A 20450-nucleotide genomic window follows, 5' to 3' on the forward strand; every position below is an offset into this window, starting at 1 on the left:
GAGAGATGGGTGGACTTACCTACCTCAGGTTCTAGCTGTCTCAGGTTCGAGCTGCACGGGTGCGACATAGAGAGGTATGTTTCCGGGAGGTGGGTTGATCTGGATAATCCTCGCGATAGAGGTCGTGGATACCTACATACATAGGTAACTATGGGGTGTGTGAGTGTGTGTGGCGACGAAAAGGTGAGATTCTCATCCAGCCAATGGTTGTTCCAGGGAGGGTTGATCCTGGATAATTAAGGACTCAAAATGGACGGGAGAAGGCTCGAAAATATGAGACTGATCTAAGGTAAGCTTACCTACAGCTCTGGGTAACTATGGATGCATGTACTTGTGTTCGCTCGTCCGGGCTTGTCGGATTCATCGTAAACAAGGCAGCGTCGTTGAGAATCAGACCAGCAGTGCGATGGACTATCTCGACAGTTCCACGGCATCTGTCTAGACCAGAATATTGAGCATGCAAGAGGAAATCGTGGAGAAGTTGAGATATCACCGTTGCATGTCGGACGCAAGTCCCAGGCCGCGATGAAATTCCGGCTCGACCCCCAGTTCCTTGCATTGCATTGCATCGCGTCTGGGCCCAGATAATCAGACAACACAAGAGAAGAAATGAGATGGTAGATCCATATCCATGATATCGCCACAGTTGATCTCACCGTGACGGCTACGGATTTGATATGGATGGTGAAACCAAGGCGTGTATAAATATCTCGTCTTGATCTCCTTCAGATGTGGATTCTGATCTGATCATCAAACTGAACTACCGCTCGTTTCTTACACATAAACATATATACTCTCTCTTTCTTCAATTCTACTCTCTCGTTACCTACCATCATGCAGTTCTTTACCGCTCCTCTCCTCATCGCAGCCCTCGGTCTGAGCACCGCAGCTCTCGCCGCAGCCATCCCCGACACCGAGCACTCGGTGTCCGAATACCGCTGGCATGGCTGTGCCGCGGGCGTTTACGTATGCTCTCCTTCTCCAACATACCTAAATCCAACAGAGTCAACTAGAGATACTAACTTCAACAGTGCACTTCAGATAACGACTGCCAGTCAGACGACGGCTGTCTGTCCACATCTGGCAATGTATGTTTTTACCCTGTCTTCCTACCCCCAGACATTCCTATGAATAACTAAAGACCAATGAATAACTGACTGTATCACAGATCATTTCCAACATCCACTGCGGACAGGCTAATCACCCGCATAGCTGCTGGGCTGTACGTTCCGTAAACTTTCATTGTCATTTGGAGCATACAGATTGCTGATACTTACATGCTTGACAGGAATGGACAACTTGATTTTCTGGAAGCACCATCGGACCTATCAGTCCAGCATGGCAATGGTCCGGAACAATGGAGGTACTTAATTCTGGTTGATTTGTTTTTATTGATCTTTCAGTTTGCTTTTTATGGTTTCGAGTTCGAGTGCAGAAATAAACAAAAGCAAGAAAAAGCGCGGGGGAATATGAAGGATGGTGGAAAAGGTTATGTGTACCTCCTGTTATATTGCTAATTTTAATTATGTTGTGAGTGAACAAATGGGTTCTTGTGTTTGGAGGGTGCTGGGCCGAGAGTAGCTTGTAAAACTGTGTTTAATTGATGAGGTAGTGCGCCAGTCAAGGCTTGTTCTACAGATTTCTCGCCTTCGGTGAAAGAATCCCATTTCATCTCCTGTCTACTTCCACATTCTATTCTTACTAAATATATCAATATCAACCTATCCAACGACTCAACGATACAGAATGAATTCCTGCCTTTTCCATCAACATCCCCAATCCCACCCAACTTACAAATTCTACGTATACCCGTCACAACACCAACACCTACCTACCTACAACTAACCCTCTCTTTACTCAGGAAATCATTAAAGCTAACCGCCCCTGACGCACCTCTTCCGTGGCACGAAATCCAGGAACAGAGACATTCTTACGAAAACCGTGACACGGGCGCCAGATGCGCTTGGATATCGAAGAATATGATTCCTGAGGCTTGGCGTATCTAGTTTTATCTAGAAGGTCTGTGAAATGGTTGGGATATCCTTGTTCTTGGAGGGAGGGGATCCTGGTTCAGTTTGTTGAGTTGGGGCATAGTTGGGGGTAACGTATGCGTAGGTAGCACAATAGTGGGAGATGGGACAAACAATTAGTCAAGAAGAGGGAAACGAGTTAATTCTTTATTCAGCGTGAAGGTTTTATCTTCTTGTGCGGTAGCCTACCTAACTACTCTGTAGGTATGATATCGGCTTGATGGAGGAACGATCGGCCATCAATTGATGGGACGAGATTGGCCAATTGATTTTGGTAGTTAAGGTGAGTATGATCTCATACCTACTAGACCAAGGCAACCAAGACCGAGGTTTGGTGCAACCGATATGTGGAGCTCGGACTTGGGTACTGATCGCGACAGGGACCCGAGGATGGAGCAATGGTGATATGTCAATTTAACGACTTAACTGTGATACTCATGGTATCATGCTTTGGCTCATGTTATCATCACGGAATATTTGCCTCAACGGTGATTGATCTTCGTCGGTGCGTTCCCCTTCCGAGGGAGAGAGTTTACAGCATGTGTTACACCTTCTGGGGGCGTGTTTCCGTGGCATCAATCTGCTGATAATGGTGGTCAGACTTTCGGCTAACTGTCTTTTCGTTCGAGTATGTTCCTCGAATGTTGTCATCTTTGACACCACATCCAAATCCCTCGTACGAGTAACGAGCTACACGACAGGATAGATCGACATTGTGCGGCCCGTAAACCGGTAGCCCGCAGCCACCTGCCGGGGAGATAGTTTTGTTCGCCGAGAGAGTTGTTGATCTTTACCGCGCAGGATGTCGTGCATAATTAAGTCTACAATGCTCCGTACTTTGTACTCCGTACTGTGTAGGTTTTTCGACTTAGTTGTGCAAACCCCGCTCGATACCAGAACACCAAGGTTCAACAGCTAAAGCCCCGGATCTCTCGGCAATGCTTGCTTCGAAGGAGATGACGGAGGTATTTGCAAGGGACAACAATTGAGTTTGTCTTGGACAAACCATTGGAGCTAGCAACTTTCGACCCAGAGTTGACTGTTAAGATGAATTAGAACGGGGCGCAAAATCTCTCTGCCCTAGGAATGGATCAGAAGCGATAGAGACTGGGGCATAGTCAATAGAGGACGGGCCTTGTCCCTTGTCCCTTTATCCCTGTCCCTTTTCCAAATCCAACATACGAAATAATAACAACCAACAACCAAAACAATCGGGTGGAGAGCTCCTAGCTCCTAGCTCCTAGCTCCTAGCCCAGGAAACCCTTCAATCAGATCGGAATATGAATAATGGATAGAGACCCTGGTCTCCTAGCGAGATCCATGTCGTCATGGACATTGTGCGACCCGACAAACGACGAACAATCCGTTTACTTTTTCAGTTCTATTTATTGCAGTTGGGCGAGACAAGATTTCTATTTCCGAGGACGCTAGTGCCAAGCCTCGCTGAGCTAGTCCGCATACGGCTAGCACCGCACCCTTTGGCTGAATCCTGGCCAATCCGGGACGAGGCCGGCCACATCCTCGCCCAAGAATAGCCTGGTCCCGTGACCTGGCTGGCTGAGTCAGAACCTAGACGGTCGGTATCGTCCGAATGCGGACTGCGGAAATCTTCCTTTTGCCTCTGACCGTTTGCAAAGTTTTTGTTCACATGGACGGTGCCATGGCAGCGCTCTGTCTGGCCCAGGGATGTTGGCTAGGAACCAGGGGCCTGGATCCCTGGATGGCAATCCTGCCGATGTTCCTGCGCATACGGAATATTGTTTTGCTTGACCTGGAAATATCTGTGCTGTCGATACGACAGATCAGACTGTAGGAGGAGTGGGGAAGTGAGACTGTCTGAGGTCAGGGTGGTGTCATCCGTCTACGCCGCCTTGATTGGCTTCGGAATACGGGTTTGTTTTCGTATCGATTATCGGCTCCCTCGGCTTCATCCCGGTCCTTTTGGTTTTTTGTTTTTTCAATCTTCACATTTACACCGGTCGATTGTTCATTTTAGACTTTTTCTTCTTTCTCTCCGGCGCATTTGCCTTCGCCGTATTCTGTCAGAAATAGAACTACGGACCTTTTCTCGTCTACACAACTTACTGTGTACTGTTCAGTGGAACAGGCAGTGCTCCGGCAACCACGGTAGTCTATCTATAGTGGCTGCTAGTCGAAATTTCTCCTCCATCCTTCTAGCGGATTTCCATCGGGGCTCCACTCCGCTGCCAAGTTGGTCCACGCCCATTCGTGCTTTTTAGTCTTTAGTCTTTAGGCAAAGATCCAGCCTTGATTTGCGACCGGTCCATCTCTGGCTAACAAAAAGGCACGATTTCCCTATCGCTTGCTTTTCCTCTCGGGACTCGTCCTTGCCTCCTCTTTCTTTCCTCCGTTGTATTTATTCCTTCCTCCCCTCGTCGGAGTTCTTCGTCTCTATCCTGTATCATCCTTCTCTCTGACTCTTTATCCTCGGAGGCTACTAAATCACTCCACCCTCTTCAATTTCTTCCATCCGAAAGTACCACTCGTATCTGAGTTAGGCAGCCACTCGTCTTTTTCATCTCTGTACATCACACAACCCAACATACGCAATGGCTGTCAAGAATCGCCTCATTCAACTTCTCGTCGCTTCGGCAATCGCGTCATCTGCTATCGCTATCCCCACGGCTGAACAGCAGCCTCATGTGGATGTGATCGCCAGCAACTCCGCTTTCCACGAGTATCTCACCAACGTCGATGAGAATTCCGTCCACAAGTTCATGGAGCTGCTTGATCAGTACCGCAGCGAACACGCCGCCCACAGCATCTCTCCCATCGTGAAGATGGGCAAGCGGGACGGCGGATCCTCGGCCGTCGAACAGCCCAAGCCCACCACCGAAGCGGCGCCTCAACCCAAAACCACCGCTCCGGCTGCTGACACCACCACCGAAGCTCCTGCCACTCAAGCGACGACTGAAGCTCCCAAGACTACTCAGGCTGCCCCGGAGACTACCAGCTCGCATTCGGAGGCACCGCCCTCTACCGAGGCCAGCGTTCCGACCACCACGGCTGAAGCGCCTTCTACCACCGAGAAAGCCCCCTCCACCACCGAGACTCACGCCGAACCCACCTCTACCAAGGCCGATCCGACTACCCACACCACTGAGGCACATACCACCCATACTACCGCCGCTCCGTCCACCCACACCGAGCCCACCGCGACTTCGGTCGAGAAGACCTCGGAGAAGACCACGGAGAAGACGACCTCGCAAGCTCCCACTACCATCCACACCACCACCTCATCCTCCTCCAAGGAAGACGAGAACACTACTTCGGCGCCGGAGACGCACACCACTCCCTACACCTCGACTTACAAGCGCACCACCACTCTGTCCAACGGCGAGCAAAGCACCGTCACTGCCGTGACCGTCGTGCATCCCACTCGCACCAACCACGCCGCCGCGACGGGCAGCGGGACTGGACCGGCTCCTGGTCTTCAAACCGACAACGCCGCTTCCACCAACGGTCTGGGACGCGAACTGTTCGTCATGGTTGGTGGTGCCGCCATGGTCGCGATGGCTCTATAGACTTACTCTTTCTCCCATCATCTCGACACCGACAACCTTGAACAGAATCCTCGGTTTCAAAATTGCGCTTTCTTGACTTCTTTCTAGCATGCATACGGCGTTCATCTTCTTTTACCACCATGTCCTTCCTTTCAAACGACTTCATGTATCCTATTATACACCCTTACGATCCTTATGCATTCTCCGCGGCGTCCGACGATCATGTCTCTGTCTCTCCTTTTCACGCACTACTGGTCCGGTATGACCTGGTTGATGTTCTAGCTGAACGTTCGGAGTTGGTTGATTTGAATTTGAATTCATTTTTCTCATGCTGCTGTTATGCAGTTCGTTATATGTTACATTATTTGGCCCTTACTGTTTAGTCAGTATTGTCTAGCCTGACTATCTGGTTTCATCAAGTCCATACCTAGAGTTTGGGGTTCAGACCCTAAAGTAAATCAATTGATGCATATTGCAGTCTCGACCTGACTTGTCTTTCTTGAGTAGATAGTCCCTATCACATGTAGTTGTCTTTCTTTGCTTTCCTCAAAAGGTTCGAAGTTGTGTCTTGTCACATTATGCCTTATCTTAGTGTTGCCGTTGCCGTTGCCGATCCCATTCTCCTTATCCATATCTATCTGCTTTATAGCCCTCGGGTCTCGATTGCAATTACTCTGTCCGTTGGTTGGATATTGGTTTGGTTTATATTTTTTTGTAGATGCGTTGATAGAACGGGTCTGAATCAAACGCTTTGCATCGATGTACTACTTGAATACGTAGTTATCTTTGCACATAATCTGCTTCGGGGTATCTGCACCGTACTGGGCCTGCGTCGTCACTACCGTAGGTAGGTAAGGTAGTGAGTATCGCAGGCTGCCCTATTCCGCACCTCCCCCCCCTGTGACCGTTCCACCGAAGAGCCGTCTGAGGAGTGGGAATCATCGGTTTATACGCATGACTTGGAAAGTCTGGGTGTCGCGGGTTTATGGACTAGGTGAGTGAGGATAATGCGGGACTTTCAGGGGTTGATTCGTTTCGTGGATGACGTTGTATGATGGGTTCTCGATCAGGAGTATGAGTATGTAGAGTGTGTTGTCGGGATGTGTCAAAGTTCAAAGTAGGGACTTTATTTTTGTTCTAGAGGAGGGGGTTGCAAGGGAGACTTTGGTGGTATTTATTTATATATTGTGTTTTTGGATATGCATGAGCCAGATTTTTTTGAGCAGGGATGTATTTATTATTCTTGGGCTCTGTGTTTAGATATTGGTGGCTGGGTCTTTTTTTTAAAGAATTGTATCTTGAATTTATTTTACATAGTTCTAATGTCTAATGATTGTAGTAGATAGTGTTACTTACTACCTACCTACCTATCTACCTACTGGTAAAGATGGACTATACCACCTCTACTAAAATAGCCCAAGAAATCTTGATGAGAATGCTTGCCCGTCTGCTTTGCTTGGTTATATCAGCTATTAATTATCACCATAACTAGGTATATCAGTTATTTGGGACATCTGCGAGGGATATTTCTGGTGGAGCTTCAAGCCAGGTAAGTAGATACTGCTTTTCTAAGGGGTCGTCCAAAGCGTGTGTTATGACGCAGTCGTGGTTTGATATATGGTATACGGGCCATTGCCGAACATAACAAGGAGAAGCCATACGTGGTGTAGAATATAGGTGGGCGTAGCTTGTCTTCTGGAACTTATCTTGTCTTCTCGCCTCTTGTTGAAGGATATGAAATAGGAGGATAACGCGAGTGTAAAACATATACAGTACTCATCTCTTGTGGAGTAGTCAGATCAAGCATATTTATAACAAGATAGCATATTATGATAAACCCCTAGATATCACATCCCCTCACCGTACTCCCACCCCAAAACTCCCACTCCCCTTCGTATCCGTCCACCGCTCCTCCTCCGTCCAGTACCGCACCACGCTCTCCCACGCCGGGATATCCCCGTCCCGCAGCAGCGCCGCGACGTCCACGTTCAGCGGCGAGTCCGGGCGCGGGTCCGTCAGCAGCTGGTGGATGGCCGTGAGGGTGGTGGAGAGCGTGTAGACGGGACTCCAGTGTTCGGTTGTTAACAGGGTCAGGCAGATCTCGCCGGTCGTGAAGGAGATGTTCGGGTGGGAGATGCGCGTCGTGAATGTGATTTTGGGCGGCGAGAGGGGGTAGTTCGGGGGGAGGTGGATTGAGAGGGACCAGAGGCCTCCTGGGATTTGTTAGCGGTTGTTAGAAGAGTGAGGTGGTGGGGGTTGGGTTATGTTGACAAAGTAGGGGTGGCGTACCTTCGTATGGCGTCCCATTGACGCCCTTCAAGACTGCCTCCCAATGAAGTAAATCATCTTCATCTACCGGGCCGAGATGCAAGAGCGCTTCGTTCGGCGAGTTCGTGTAATCCTTCAGTTCGCGGAGGAGTCGTTGCGTCGTTGATGAGGGGGGCATTGTCGTCGGGTACGTGATGCGGTCGGAATGTAAGATGGTATGCAGATGCAGTAATCATGCGCAGACAGGCGGAGTATACACTCGGATTATAATGTGAAAAGATATAATGTGATAGGAAAGGCGTTATCAATCAATCAGGCTGGGGTATATATGCAGGGAGAAAGAAAGCAAGCAACGACGAATGGATGACAGAGAGGAGAGAGGAGAAGGAGAGAGAGTCGGTCTGCGCCGAGGCTTAACGATCGGGCCGTGCGGCGCTCCAGTCGGGGAGTCTCAGGCTTGGCGTGACCGGTTAGCGCAACTTCGCATGTGGACGATCTGCCATTCATGTGAAAGATGTTCGCATTACCAATCATCCGTTGCCACTAAATTGTGCTTTAATGGCCTATTGGTGAATACTTCTGATATATCCAAATACTCCCAGATATAAACCGCTGCCATGCGCACGTCGCGAGCTTCAAAAGATACGGCTAAAGTCCTGCAGGCCCTGTCGCCCCCTGGACGGCGTCAAACGCGCAGTGCCTCTGGGGCAAATATTTTGCGCGAATTTGCGTATAACGGGGGCACTGGTGCCGAACCTGCAGCCAGTAGCGACGATGATCTCTCGTCCCTGTCGTCGGTGGCCACCGTTGATATGGAGGATCTTCTAGAGCCCCCTGCGAAACGACGGAAAAGCAAGCTCGCCAGTGTGGCGACAAGCGGCTCCCGGTCCACGAGACGAGTGCCTGAAAGGATGATCGAGAAGCCGGTGAAGAACGAGTCGATATCTCCCAAAGCTAAAGCTGCAAAGGCCCCTCGGAAGGTTCCAGCCCGAAAGATCAAAAAGGAGGACGGTTCGCATACAGTCGAGCCGCCGTCGAACTGGGAAACCATCTATGACACTGTCAAGAAGATGCGGGAGGAGAATCCGACCGCCCCTGTCGACACGATGGGCTGCGCAGAGCTATACTGGCGCGCTTCTTCACCAAGAGACAAGCGCTTTCAGACTCTGATCGCGCTGATGCTGTCGTCGCAGACCAAGGACACCGTTACGGCGGTAGCGATGCAGCGGTTGCATACGGAGCTTGGAGAGGCACCGGATGTAGCCAAGCAAGAGCCCGTCATCAAGCAGGAGGAGGACGTCGAAAAGCCCACCAAAGACAGTACCCTAAATCTAGAGAATATCCTGGCTGTGCCCCCTGAACGTCTGAACCAACTCATCGGCACCGTGGGTTTCCACAACAACAAAACCAAGTATATCAAATCGGCAGCGCTCATCCTCCGGGATCAGTATGATTCGGATATTCCCTCAACAGCACCAGAACTCATGAAGCTCCCGGGAGTTGGTCCCAAAATGGCGTTCCTTTGCATGAGCGCTGCGTGGGGCAAGCATGAAGGCATCGGCGTGGACGTTCACGTCCATCGAATCACCAATCTCTGGGGCTGGCACAAGACAAAGAATCCGGAGGAGACGCGAATGGCGTTGGAGTCCTGGCTACCAAAGGACAAATGGCATGAGATCAACAAACTGCTAGTCGGACTGGGCCAGACGGTCTGCTTACCAATAGGGCGTAAATGTGGTGACTGCGACCTCGCGGGGATGAAGCTATGCAAGAGTGAGATCAAGGGGTTAGCATCCAAAAGGAAGAAGCAGGATGGCACAATCGGTGTTTCCAAGGTGGAAGATGGTGAAGAAAAGATTAAGATCGAAGGAGAGGAGGAGTAGGCTAGTGGTTGAATGCCCCAGGCACATGGTCTTCACAAGATACAAGGAAACTTTCGATTCGAATCTTACCGTTAGCGGAACTTGCATCTTCTGCCCACTTTAATGCCTTTCGACCTCTGTGAATTCGCTCCGCGTTCACTTTCTTGTTGTCCCTGGTGTTTTGTATCTTCCTCCACTCAACCTCCCCCCCCCCCCCCCCCCCCCCCCCTCCTGCCGAAGTACGCCAAACCGCCCGTCAAGGTAGCCTGTCTGTCCTGGTAAGTCTTCAAGGACTTGTGCATCGATCGCTCTGTTGATTGCGCTTTGCGATCCTCTCTTGTTCTGCTCGGTGAGGCTGACGGTGATGGATATTCAAACAGTTGAGCGTCACAGACATGCTGTGACGGACAAGATCCATACGCAAACGCAGGTCCTTTGTTTCTTGTCTCTAGCCCCCTAAACACTACACTTCCTGCTGCCCCTGCCTGTCAATGTCAATACCAGTCCCTTTCCTAATCTCCACGGATCAAACCACTATCTCATCTTGATCAATCTTTCAACTTACGTAAGTTCACCAGGGTTATTCACCTTCCCCTATACCCCAGACTCTCACTTGAAGTCTTCGCTATCTCAGACTGACGTGATGTGGTCTCAATATGATCAACAACAGACCGTCGATGGATTATTTTGATGACGAAGTGGCCTTTTCTCCATTCTTCCGAGAATTGGAAGAGCTGCTCCAGGACTACGTCGAGTGGGAGCCTCCTGCCGATGAGCCGGACGATACTGGAGTCATGAAATCCTCCCCTCCCGGACCATGCGTTACATTCCTGGACCTCCCCGAACATATCCTAATCAAGATCCTTCAGTACGCTGGACTGCTGCGGCATTGTGTGGTCAACATAAGTTTCGAAAAGTACCGCACAAAACGACCCACCACAACCACACAAGCCTGCAGCCTCATACGTCAAACTCGTGGTCTATGGACCACTACTGTTGATGGTCTCTGCAGCCACCCAGGCTTGCCTTTGGCATTGCTCGGGACCTCTCGCAGCATGCGCAACGCATTAGGCCCCTTTTTCTTCAAACACAATAGGTTCACTGCCTTTCTCCCTACGAAAGCGGATTTCAAGACCTTTCGCGCGGCTACCACATGGGGTTTAGATAATCTGGCGTCTCTGCATCTGGATCTGGGCCCTAGAGAGAACCGGAATTTGAAGCTTGACGGGGACGGGGCACATCGCACTGCATTTTGGGTCTGGGTGGAGTTCTGCAAGCTCGCCACAGAAAGAATGACCGGGCTCCGAAATTTCAGTCTCAGATGCCGAGTCAAGGAGGTTGATGTGGCATGGCGACTCATACGCGAGGCAAAATCATTCCCCAAGCTATCTCGCTGTGCCATCCATTTCAGCACTGCCCCGGACGAAGAGATCAGGCCTATACTGAAGAGGGCTGTGTGGAGATTGACCGGCAGTTTGGAAGAAAGGCCTGCATTTTCATTCCACCGTCTCCCTAAAGAGGTGCAGTACATGATCCTAGAATATGTACTGATTGATCGCTCCGATCCATATATCCCGGCAGCTGAGTGGTCGCGCGGAGTTGTCACGCTTCAAGAGCGTAGGCGCCCACGGATCCCCGTGTATCCCCTCACATGCTGCGGCACCTGCTCGCCTCTGCGAACCATGTGTTTCTGCCACGCCCGCCAAACCTCTTATTCTTCGACCTGTAGCTGCTACACCTCTCCGTTACCCTACTTTCTCGTCAGCAGGGGCTTTTACGACGATGCAAGTCGCATCTTTTACTCGAAAAATATCTTCGCTTTCGTGGAGGAAGACCCGGTATTTATGATGGCGTTCTTCAACTCCATATCGGACTCAACCTTAAAGCTGTTCCGCCATCTGACATTCAAATTCCCGGCGCTGCATCGCGGCCGGAGCAGCAAAGGCGGACATCGACCCGAAGATGCCATTCTAGCCTCCTGGAGCGTCCTTCGTCGGTTTATTCGCGAGCATTTCGCAATTCCCCTCCTTTCGATCACGGTCATTGATCTCGGCACCAAGACTCATGACGTAAGCATTATCCAGAGCCGGAACAGATATCTGCGGAAATTGCTCAAATCCTTCGAGGACCTGCGCACGCTTCGCGATTTTCGCGTTTTCCTGGCCGATGACAGCATCTTCGAGGTGCAAGCTGAGAGCGCTGTTCTGGGGACTTCGGCTCGAGAGAGGGCAAGCAGCTTACCATTCATCGGGACCAGGCATTTGACCAGGCGTGGGCTATTGGCTGGGTAGCGGCCTTGACGTTCGGGTGAATCTCTGATGTGAACGCTTGGGATCAGATCTACCGACTAAGGTGTTCGCCTTGAGATGAAGGAAGTTCGGCTCACTCTGCTTGAATGAAGGATCCTCATTCAGCGTCTGGGATTCACCTAAGTGCTGCCCATTTTTCATTGACATAGGGGTGGGTGAGCTTTGATTGAGGGATAGCTAGTATTTAGATACCAGAAATTTGACTGCAAATTCAGATACAGACTGCACAATGTAGTTGCTAGAGAAGAGTGAACCTGAATAATCCAAGAAGTAGGGGATAATGTCAATTCTGTAAGACATCTCCAGTAAGGACAGTTCCCTCAAATTGTAGGGGCGAAGGACAGCGCTAAGTACCTACGAAGTAGGCTGATTATTCACTCAGAGCCATCCAAACCAAATCACCACTGAAAGCAGGTAGACGGTTTGGTTTGTATAGACGATGACTAAGACAACGTCATAACCAGCCCAGCCGGAGATAACGAGCTCCTTAGCCCCGTACCAAGCTTTAGCGCTGCGTCTTTTCTCCCCGCCTTTTTTCTTCTCCAACCAACATACACACCTGACACGGACAAATCACCGTCGACAAACCCGCCCAGCTTACGGCCTCTCGACTATCCCTCGCCTCAGATTATCAATCTGCAACTACAACCGTCGAATCCCATCCATACCAAAGCCCCAGCGACCTCGAAAATGCCACCCCCAAACCCAAACCCGACCCCCATCCCGATCCCCGCTTTCGCCCTTACCCAACAATCCCTCCTACTGGACGAACACAACGCCGAGATTACCTCCTCCTCACTCGCCACCACCGCCGCGTCCGTGTCGCCGTCTACGCGCCGAACTCTACAAGCTACCGGCTATGCGCTGACGGGACTTCTCCTCTCGCAATGCCGGACAGGAACGGGTGGGCGGTTGGTCGGCGAGTTTGGCGCTGATGCGGCAATCACGCAGAAGGCGGCTGATGGTGACAAGCGGGATAATGGAGAGGTGAAGTTAGGAGCGCATGGGATTCGAGTTGGGGATGTGGTGAGGGTCAATGAGATTGGGTCAGGCCCTGCAGGTGGGAAGAAGGCGGGAGGAGGGAAGGATAAAACGGCGGGTAAGGAGAAAGGAAGTCCAGAGGGTGTGGTGACTAGAGTCGGGGAGAGGAGTATTTGGGTTGCGTTTGGGCAGGTGGGGGGTGGGGGACGGTCGAAGGAGGATGATGAAGCGATTGAGGAGTTGTGGGGGAAGAAGCTTTGGTTGTATGTTTTCTCCCCCTTTCTTGAGCTCTATGTTTGCTGTTTGATCTGGCTGGGTTTGGTTGGTTCGGTCGATGGTTCAGCTGGGTGTCTCGGATAGATGCCTACTGTGTACGGACCTGCTGGACTGAGGTGGCTAACGGGTCGCAGCATCAAACTTGCAAATGATGTGACGCATCGACGGTAAGTGGTCGCCATCTCTGTCCTGAAATATGCTTGATTGGCTAACTCGGTGTAGGATGAAGATGACGATGGAGAAGATGGCCAAAATGGCAGAGTTCGAGTATACGCATTTCATGCGAGTTGCCTTTGGGCATACCACGCCGCTTGCGCCCGATTACGAAGCCATCGGGCCCGTAGACTTCCTCGACCCAACTTTGAACGATTCCCAAAAAGAAGCCATCCGGTTCGCTCTGGCTTCCCGAGACATCGCGCTAATCCACGGCCCGCCGGGGACCGGAAAGACACATACACTGATTGAGCTGATTCTTCAGATGGTCCAGCGGAAGCTCCGTGTGTTGGTGTGCGGACCGTCTAATATATCGGTGGACAATATTGTGGAACGGCTGGCACCGAAGAAAGTGCCTGTGGTGCGCATCGGCCACCCAGCGCGTTTGCTACCGTCGGTTCTGGATCACTCGCTGGAGGTGCTGACCCATACGTCGGACGCAGGCTCCATCGTGCGCGACGTCCGCAAGGAAATTGACCAGAAAGTGGCCAGCATCCGGAAGACGCGGTACGGCCGAGAAAAGCGGCAGATCTTTAGCGACCTCAAGGAGCTACGGCGGGAGTTTCGCGACCGGGAGGCAAAGTGTGTGGACAACCTCGTGCGAGAAAGCAATGTGGTGCTGGCCACACTGCACGGGGCAGGCGGCCATCAGCTCAAGAACCAAAAGTTCGACGTGGTGATCATCGATGAGGCGAGTCAGGCGCTGGAAGCGCAATGCTGGATCTCGCTGCTGTCCGCGTCCAAGGTGATTCTCGCCGGTGATCATCTGCAGCTGCCCCCTACGGTGAAATCTACCCCCCAGAAGAGCAAGACGCAAGGGGCCGCCGGGGAGGACCCGGCCGACAAGGACAAGGCTGGGATTGGCCGAGTTTCACTCGAGACCACTCTGTTTGACCGATTGCTGTCGATGCACGGATCCGGCATCAAACGGATGCTCACGACGCAGTATCGCATGCACGAGTCGATCATGCGATTCCCGTCCGACGAGCTCTACGAATCAAAATTGATGGCAGGTGACGCCGTGAAAGCGCGACTATTAAAAGATCTGCCGTACGAGGTGCAGGAAACCGACGACACTAAGGAACCCGTAGTCTTCTGGGACACGCAGGGCGGGGACTTTCCTGAGAAGGCAGAAGACAAGGAGGTGGGTCAGAAGGAAGCGCTGCTCGGGGAGAGCAAAAGCAACGAGATGGAGGCCCTGGTGGTGGCCAAGCACGTGGATAATCTCGTGCAATCAGGGGTGAAAGCCGAGGACATCGCAGTGATCACGCCGTACAATGGCCAATTGGCGGTTCTGTCGCAGATGCTGCGGGAGAAATACCCTGGTTTGGAACTGGGAAGTGTAGACGGCTTCCAAGGTCGCGAGAAGGAGGCCGTGGTGGTCAGCCTCGTCCGGAGCAACGAGGAGCACGAGGTCGGATTTTTAGGCGAGCGACGACGGCTGAACGGTATGCCCTTCCTGCATGGACGGTAGGGATCTGATCCTACCTGATTCAAAACTAACCTGGATTTGTGTAGTGGCTATGACACGCCCGAAACGGCATCTCTGTATCTGTGGTGATTCAGAGACCATCAGCAAGTGAGTACCCATTTCCTTTTCCCTTCCCCTCTTCAGTCCAGGCTGAGGGTGCATGGGGGCACGCCCCGCGTCTTTACGCATGGATCCACTGCCTCGGAAGGAGATACGAAGTGGGATGACGTGAATGCTGAGCTCATAATCTTCCCCACAGAGGCAGCGGCTTTCTCAAACGCTGGATGGGTTTCTTGGAGGAACATGCGGATCTACGATACCCGGACGCCGGCGAATTGCTATAACCAGAACTCCGTAACTATACCCATGCCATGAGCAAGGGCAGACGAAAGATCTAAGACAGACCTAAATTTGGGTCTGAGAAATACCGCTCTCACTCCCGAAGGAGGAGGAGACAACTCGGCAAGTCAATCATAGACTTTAGACGATCGCGGTAAAGATAGAACTCTCTCCGACCTGACACAGAGACTAGTTGGGTCTATTGGATTGACTACGGTTCAGAGCCGTGGTTCCATCACCCAAACGAGGAAGATCGGCGATTGCAGAACACAGAGTAGCAGAGAACCATGGGTAGGACATGGAGAGTAAGGTCTCTCGGAAATCCAAATCTGATACACGCCAGTACGTCTAGGTAGCATTCACTTTGTCGCCCTCGCACGGCCTGATTATCGGGATGGGATTACCTGCTCGGTGAAGAGTCCAAATAGGATACCGATCGTCAGGGCGTCGACGGTGTAGGTCTGAGCGTTTGTGACCTTACACCGTGGGATGTTTTCTGACATGCTACAGACTACTCCGTGCAGTATAGTTAGTGGAACTTGATGAGGTCGACGTGGTCGAAGGAATGGAACGACATCGACCGGTCCATGAGCATGCATGGTCGCATTGACTTTGAACAACTCACTCGCGCATCGTGTAGACAGGAGACTAGACTGTGTAGAAGGATAGTCGATCCTTTAAAGCTGCAAGTCATGACGATGACGGTGATGCCGGTCTCCACCGAGTCGACATTCGAGACGCTTTCTCCCCAACTCTACGGTGTACTTTTCCGAAGGGAGACTGGGCGAGGGAGGAGGGAATATTAATAGAAAAACGATTGGCGGTTTCAGCAGCAACTAGCGAGGGTAAGTGGAGACGGAGACAACTCCTGACGTCGAGGACGGAGGGGAGTTTTAGAGTAAAAAGGAAAATGTGCTCATGTTTTATGCTCGCGCGAGGATGTCAATGCACAATTGCTGACTGGATGCAAGGCAGGCACTTTCATTATTATTATTCCTCCGGAGTACTGAGAGGATTATTCTAGCGGTGAGTGCATACGAACAGCCTCATCCTCCAGAGCCTCTCGTCCCCGTACTAATTGACTACCAACTCTTTAGCACGGGGCGCAAAACAAAGAACAGCGTAAGCAGTAACAGTTACTCCGTACTCCGACTCTACGCTCCAGGATTCCGTCAGATGAAGCCGCATCGACGCATCCCTACCCAAAAGGCAAAAAAAAACCCAAATGAAAATTAAAAACCGAAAATGCACCTGCCATGTGGAGCTGGAGCCAAAAAATGGGGGCCACTTGGCGCGTCTCAGAATCTGCAAGCTTCTGCCTCGTCGAATCATGAGGGCAGCTGCGCGGTCGCCGAAGCAAGATTTGGGGGTGGAACGCCTGGACAGGGAAGAACCATGTCCAGTTTTAATTCATCCGGTCGATGACAGGCGGTCGCATCTGACTGGAGGGCTTGGGCGAGTCGTATGACGGGGATATTCATCCTGAGTGAGTTGTTCTTCTTGTCTTGTCGCTCAACTATGGTCGTCGTCGTGTCTGGTAGAGTGTCCGACCAACGGAGGATTCCAGTCGGGGACGAGGCAGAATCGACATTGAGATGATATTCATTGCGTCAGTCGATCGGAAGGAAGATTTGGAATCTTTCTGGAAGCGTTGGGACGAGCGATTCTTGGGGGCCGAGCATCAGCCGGCATGATTTCGTATATTGGAGCCAAGAGGGACATTCTAGAAGATCAGATGCGTGCATGATCTGATTGATTCAACGGAGCATCTGGGATGATATTGTGAAGATTGATTGAATATTCTGATCGTGACTGCAGACGGCGACACCGACAGTCTTCTCTTCTACAGACAACAGACAGCAAACAACAACAGAGTAAGAGCCAAAAACCCCCCTGAAACACGAAAGCCGCATGGACTCCCGGCCAGTCCGACCCACTTCGCCCGACTTCATCCTCTTTTCTTCCTCTCTCTTTCTTTCCTTCTCTCTCCCTGTCTGGCTTCCTCTCTTCCTTTCTCCGACCGGAAACTAGTTACTGACTCGACGCTCACTAGTTGCAGTAATCCCCGCCGACGGTTGGTTGCCATGTCTCGACTCCATGTTTGAAGTCCACTCATCGCCTGCTGCTTGTTCCCGGTGGAGAATCCCTCACTCTCTTAGACTCTGCGTCTCTCGCCCGTTCCCTGGATCTCTCGTCTGGCTCCGGTTTCACTTTGTTTTTGTTCATTCTTTTGGGTCTGTCCACCGACAAACCATGTCCCTCGTTTGATCCTCTCGTCTCTCTTTAATTATATGCCATGCTCGAGCTTTCTGGTCTGGTCATCGGCTACTAAGCAGCCTTCCTTTCTTTTCGCTTACTCGCGAGCTTTCTCTCTTTTCTCGCTCTTTTCAGCCTTTAAGCCAAGGTCAGCCACTTTTATTTCTTATTTTTATTTTTTTTTTCTTTGTATTCCTTACAGGGATCTTTTTACAAGGAATTCGCTGACTGGTCGAAGCTATTGTCCCGATCGTTCGATTGAGCTAGATTGGATGAGAGGACAGCCTTACTATACGACGAACAACCCATCACTTGCGTCGTCCTCGTATATCTCGACCCACCCACCCCTCCCGATCGATTCCTTCCTCTCTTTTCTCTCGGTCGTTCATTCCAGTCGCTCTTTATTCCCTTAATTTACGATCTGATCTAATACCGCATGTGCCCGCTCTCTTGATCGATCGCCATAATGTCCGTCAGTCCCGGCTCCGTTCCCCGCCATGCCGAGATGGACGACACCGCGCTGCCCCCCATGAGCTCCAAGCAGCTGGTGACGGCCAGATCGCGTCGTCAACTTCGCGGTTCCGAGTCCTCTATCGTTATAAGTAATCGCGCCGCTGCCACGCTGGGATACGGCGCCCCGGATTCGTTTTCCGGATTGATGGGCCGCGGCGGACCCGGCTCGCATCGGCGCACGGGAAGCACGTTACGGACGGTGATGAAGAAGATCTTCACTCGCAAGCGGGGCAGTCAACACGACGGGTTCGATTCCGATTACAACTTCAGCAGCGCCAACTCGTCACATCCGAGTCAGGTCAACGGGATGGCAGGCGACCCGTCCTACTCCCTCCCCAATTCCTTGAATTCCAAACGCAGCGGCGGATTGGCGCAGAAGGAGGTGGGCAACGGAGGTCCCATGACGCTGAACGACGCCCTGGCGAAACTGGAGATTCGGCCGCCGCGACAACGCCGAGCTACCCTGCCCAGTTTGATCTTCTCCGACGACGAGTCCCGCGATGCGCTGGAGGACGTGGTTTCCGGTCGACCGGAGGGCAATCGCAGTCGTAAGAATTCTTTACATCCGAACCCCGACTCGCTGGACGATCGGCGACGAAAACGCCGGTCCAGGAGCGCAGGACAGCTGCGCAGTATGGCCCGGGATCATCGCATGTCGCCGATTCAGTGGAGACGGCGGAGTATCGAGTCGTACGTTGGGTCGACGGCGTACACTGCCGTGTCGGACAGCGAGATATCCATCCGGCCCCCGACGAGGGCCACAGTGACCAGCCTGCCAAAGCCGTGCACCGAACCGTCCATGTACGAGGAGGTGACCCATACCGAAACCAGCGTTCAAGCGGAAGCCGAAAGTATCGCGCCCAACGCGGGTACTCTGGTCAACGCCATGCAAGACAGCGAAAATGTGTCCATGGAACAGCGGCTGGCCACCCTGGAAATCAAACTGATCGATCTGGAGTTTGCCATTGCGCGCATGCAAACGAACCAGAGTAGCGCATCCTCGCCTGCAGCGACTCCAGTCCCGTCGAAGAAACCCGAACCGACGACGACCGACCGTCGACACAATCGCAAGAAGTCCACAGCGCGTTCTCCTCCGGACACGTCCCACTCTAATCACCAATCCGACCGCCCTGTCAGCACGGGCACAATCCGTCCTGGCACCACCAACACGACTGCCAGCAGCGCGAATGTGCACCGCTCGCGAACACTGCAGCCCCCATCCTCCACCTCCCTTAGCGACACCAACTCTATCTCTATCGAGCAATACAGCGCTCTGGTCACGCTGCTGCGTCGCGAACAGACCGCCCGACGGAACCTCGAGGGTGAAGTCTCCAGTCTTCGCGACGACATCAAACAGCTCCAATGCATGGCTCGGGAGTCCGTCGGCATCGGAACGATGTATCCCATCCGCAGCGCCGACTCGCAGGAATTTCTGCGCATGAGACAGGCTGGTCGGTCAGCGACGACGTCGCCGGCTCGCACGGAGGACAAGTTCGGGTGTCCGTCGCCATACGAGAGCGATTCCGAATGGGATCGGCCGGAAATACCGGCCAAAGATGAATACTATAAACCGAGGTGGCAGAACCGGAGGGTTGAAGTTTCGGGGATGATCTAGCCTCATAAAGGGGGATGTGATGTTTTTTATCCATCTTCCTTGACACTCTTTGACACCTCTTGGCAACCTTTACTCTCCTTGGTACTGCCTTACATGATACCTGGACATGAGATCCTCACCACTCCTTATGATGATCTTTTTTCCCTCCTTACACATTCTTCTCCCTTCCATTCAATTCTTCTCCTCGCCATTGAATCTTGAAATTTGATATTTCGACTTTCCACGAATTTTCTTTCTCTGTCATACTTTTTGTTTGTCCTGTCTCATCCGCTCATGTACAGTCTTAGATTGATACCACTCCGCCACCACATCTGGTTTTTTTGTCTGTCTATCTATCGCTGTCTGTCTTGTCTCTTCGCATGGCGACTGTGTTTACTGGTTATTGATGATTGGTTTAATGACTTCTATTTCACCTGGAGACCCTATTTGTTGATGGACCTGGGCATTTGATCTTATTTGGTCGCTTTCATAGATATAGAGCTTACTTTATCTTTTTGCATATGAGCACTGGCTGCTACTTCTGAATCTTTTCCTATCTTTTTTTCACTTGTCTTGAAGTATGGGCTAGCGAATAGGATCGTCATTGATCAAAGGAGCTAAGTCTAGCCTTGATCCTCTGGCCATTGAATAACCTTTACAGAACCGGATCGACATGGAAATCCGCCCATACAACCACCGTACACTCACGGAGCATCTGATCGAAATTGTTCAACCAATGCGAATGAGAATGGCCATTCCCGGTACACAGCCATTGGATAACAGGCTTTATACCCCCGACCAACTTCTCTTTTCC

The 20450-nt window shown here is 51.6% G+C and overlaps 6 protein-coding genes across 6 annotated transcripts; 5 read left to right on the top strand and 1 right to left on the bottom strand.

The window, feature by feature from the left end:
* Positions 1-834: 834 nt before the first annotated feature.
* LDX57_008274 (uncharacterized protein) lies at positions 835-1303 on the top strand (the record flags this gene model as incomplete). Its single annotated transcript, XM_046089997.1, has 4 exons — positions 835-966; positions 1032-1088; positions 1169-1222; positions 1289-1303. 4 exons carry the CDS (start codon positions 835-837, stop codon positions 1301-1303), a joined length of 258 nt encoding a protein of 85 aa, XP_045945969.1.
* A 3297-nt stretch (positions 1304-4600) lies between these two features.
* Positions 4601-5575, top strand: LDX57_008275 (putative GPI anchored cell wall protein (Dan4); the record flags this gene model as incomplete). Its single annotated transcript, XM_046089998.1, has 1 exon — positions 4601-5575. One exon carries the CDS (start codon positions 4601-4603, stop codon positions 5573-5575), a length of 975 nt encoding a protein of 324 aa, XP_045945970.1.
* Positions 5576-7376: 1801 nt separating this feature from the next.
* On the bottom strand, positions 7377-8220 carry pex4 (putative ubiquitin conjugating enzyme (UbcJ)). The gene is made up of 2 exons (XM_046089999.1): positions 7844-8220; positions 7377-7767 (listed from the first exon to the last, which is right to left on the bottom strand). Exons 1-2 carry the CDS (start codon positions 7998-8000, stop codon positions 7412-7414), a joined length of 513 nt encoding a protein of 170 aa, XP_045945971.1. The 5' UTR covers positions 8001-8220; the 3' UTR covers positions 7377-7411.
* A 219-nt stretch (positions 8221-8439) lies between these two features.
* On the top strand, positions 8440-9705 carry NTH1_1 (endonuclease III domain-containing protein; the record flags this gene model as incomplete). The annotated part of the gene is made up of 1 exon (XM_046090000.1): positions 8440-9705. The coding sequence occupies one exon, from the start codon at positions 8440-8442 to the stop codon at positions 9703-9705; it is 1266 nt and encodes a 421-aa protein (XP_045945972.1).
* Positions 9706-10079: 374 nt separating this feature from the next.
* Positions 10080-11975, top strand: LDX57_008278 (uncharacterized protein; the record flags this gene model as incomplete). Its single annotated transcript, XM_046090001.1, has 2 exons — positions 10080-10084; positions 10355-11975. 2 exons carry the CDS (start codon positions 10080-10082, stop codon positions 11973-11975), a joined length of 1626 nt encoding a protein of 541 aa, XP_045945973.1.
* A 6020-nt stretch (positions 11976-17995) lies between these two features.
* On the top strand, positions 17996-19657 carry LDX57_008279 (uncharacterized protein; the record flags this gene model as incomplete). The annotated part of the gene is made up of 1 exon (XM_046090002.1): positions 17996-19657. One exon carries the CDS (start codon positions 17996-17998, stop codon positions 19655-19657), a length of 1662 nt encoding a protein of 553 aa, XP_045945974.1.
* Between the last annotated feature and the right edge of the window lie 793 nt (positions 19658-20450).

Source organism: Aspergillus melleus (assembly GCF_016097325.1).
Source record: "Aspergillus melleus strain CBS 546.65 chromosome Unknown contig4, whole genome shotgun sequence".
NCBI lineage: Eukaryota > Fungi > Ascomycota > Eurotiomycetes > Eurotiales > Aspergillaceae > Aspergillus > Aspergillus melleus.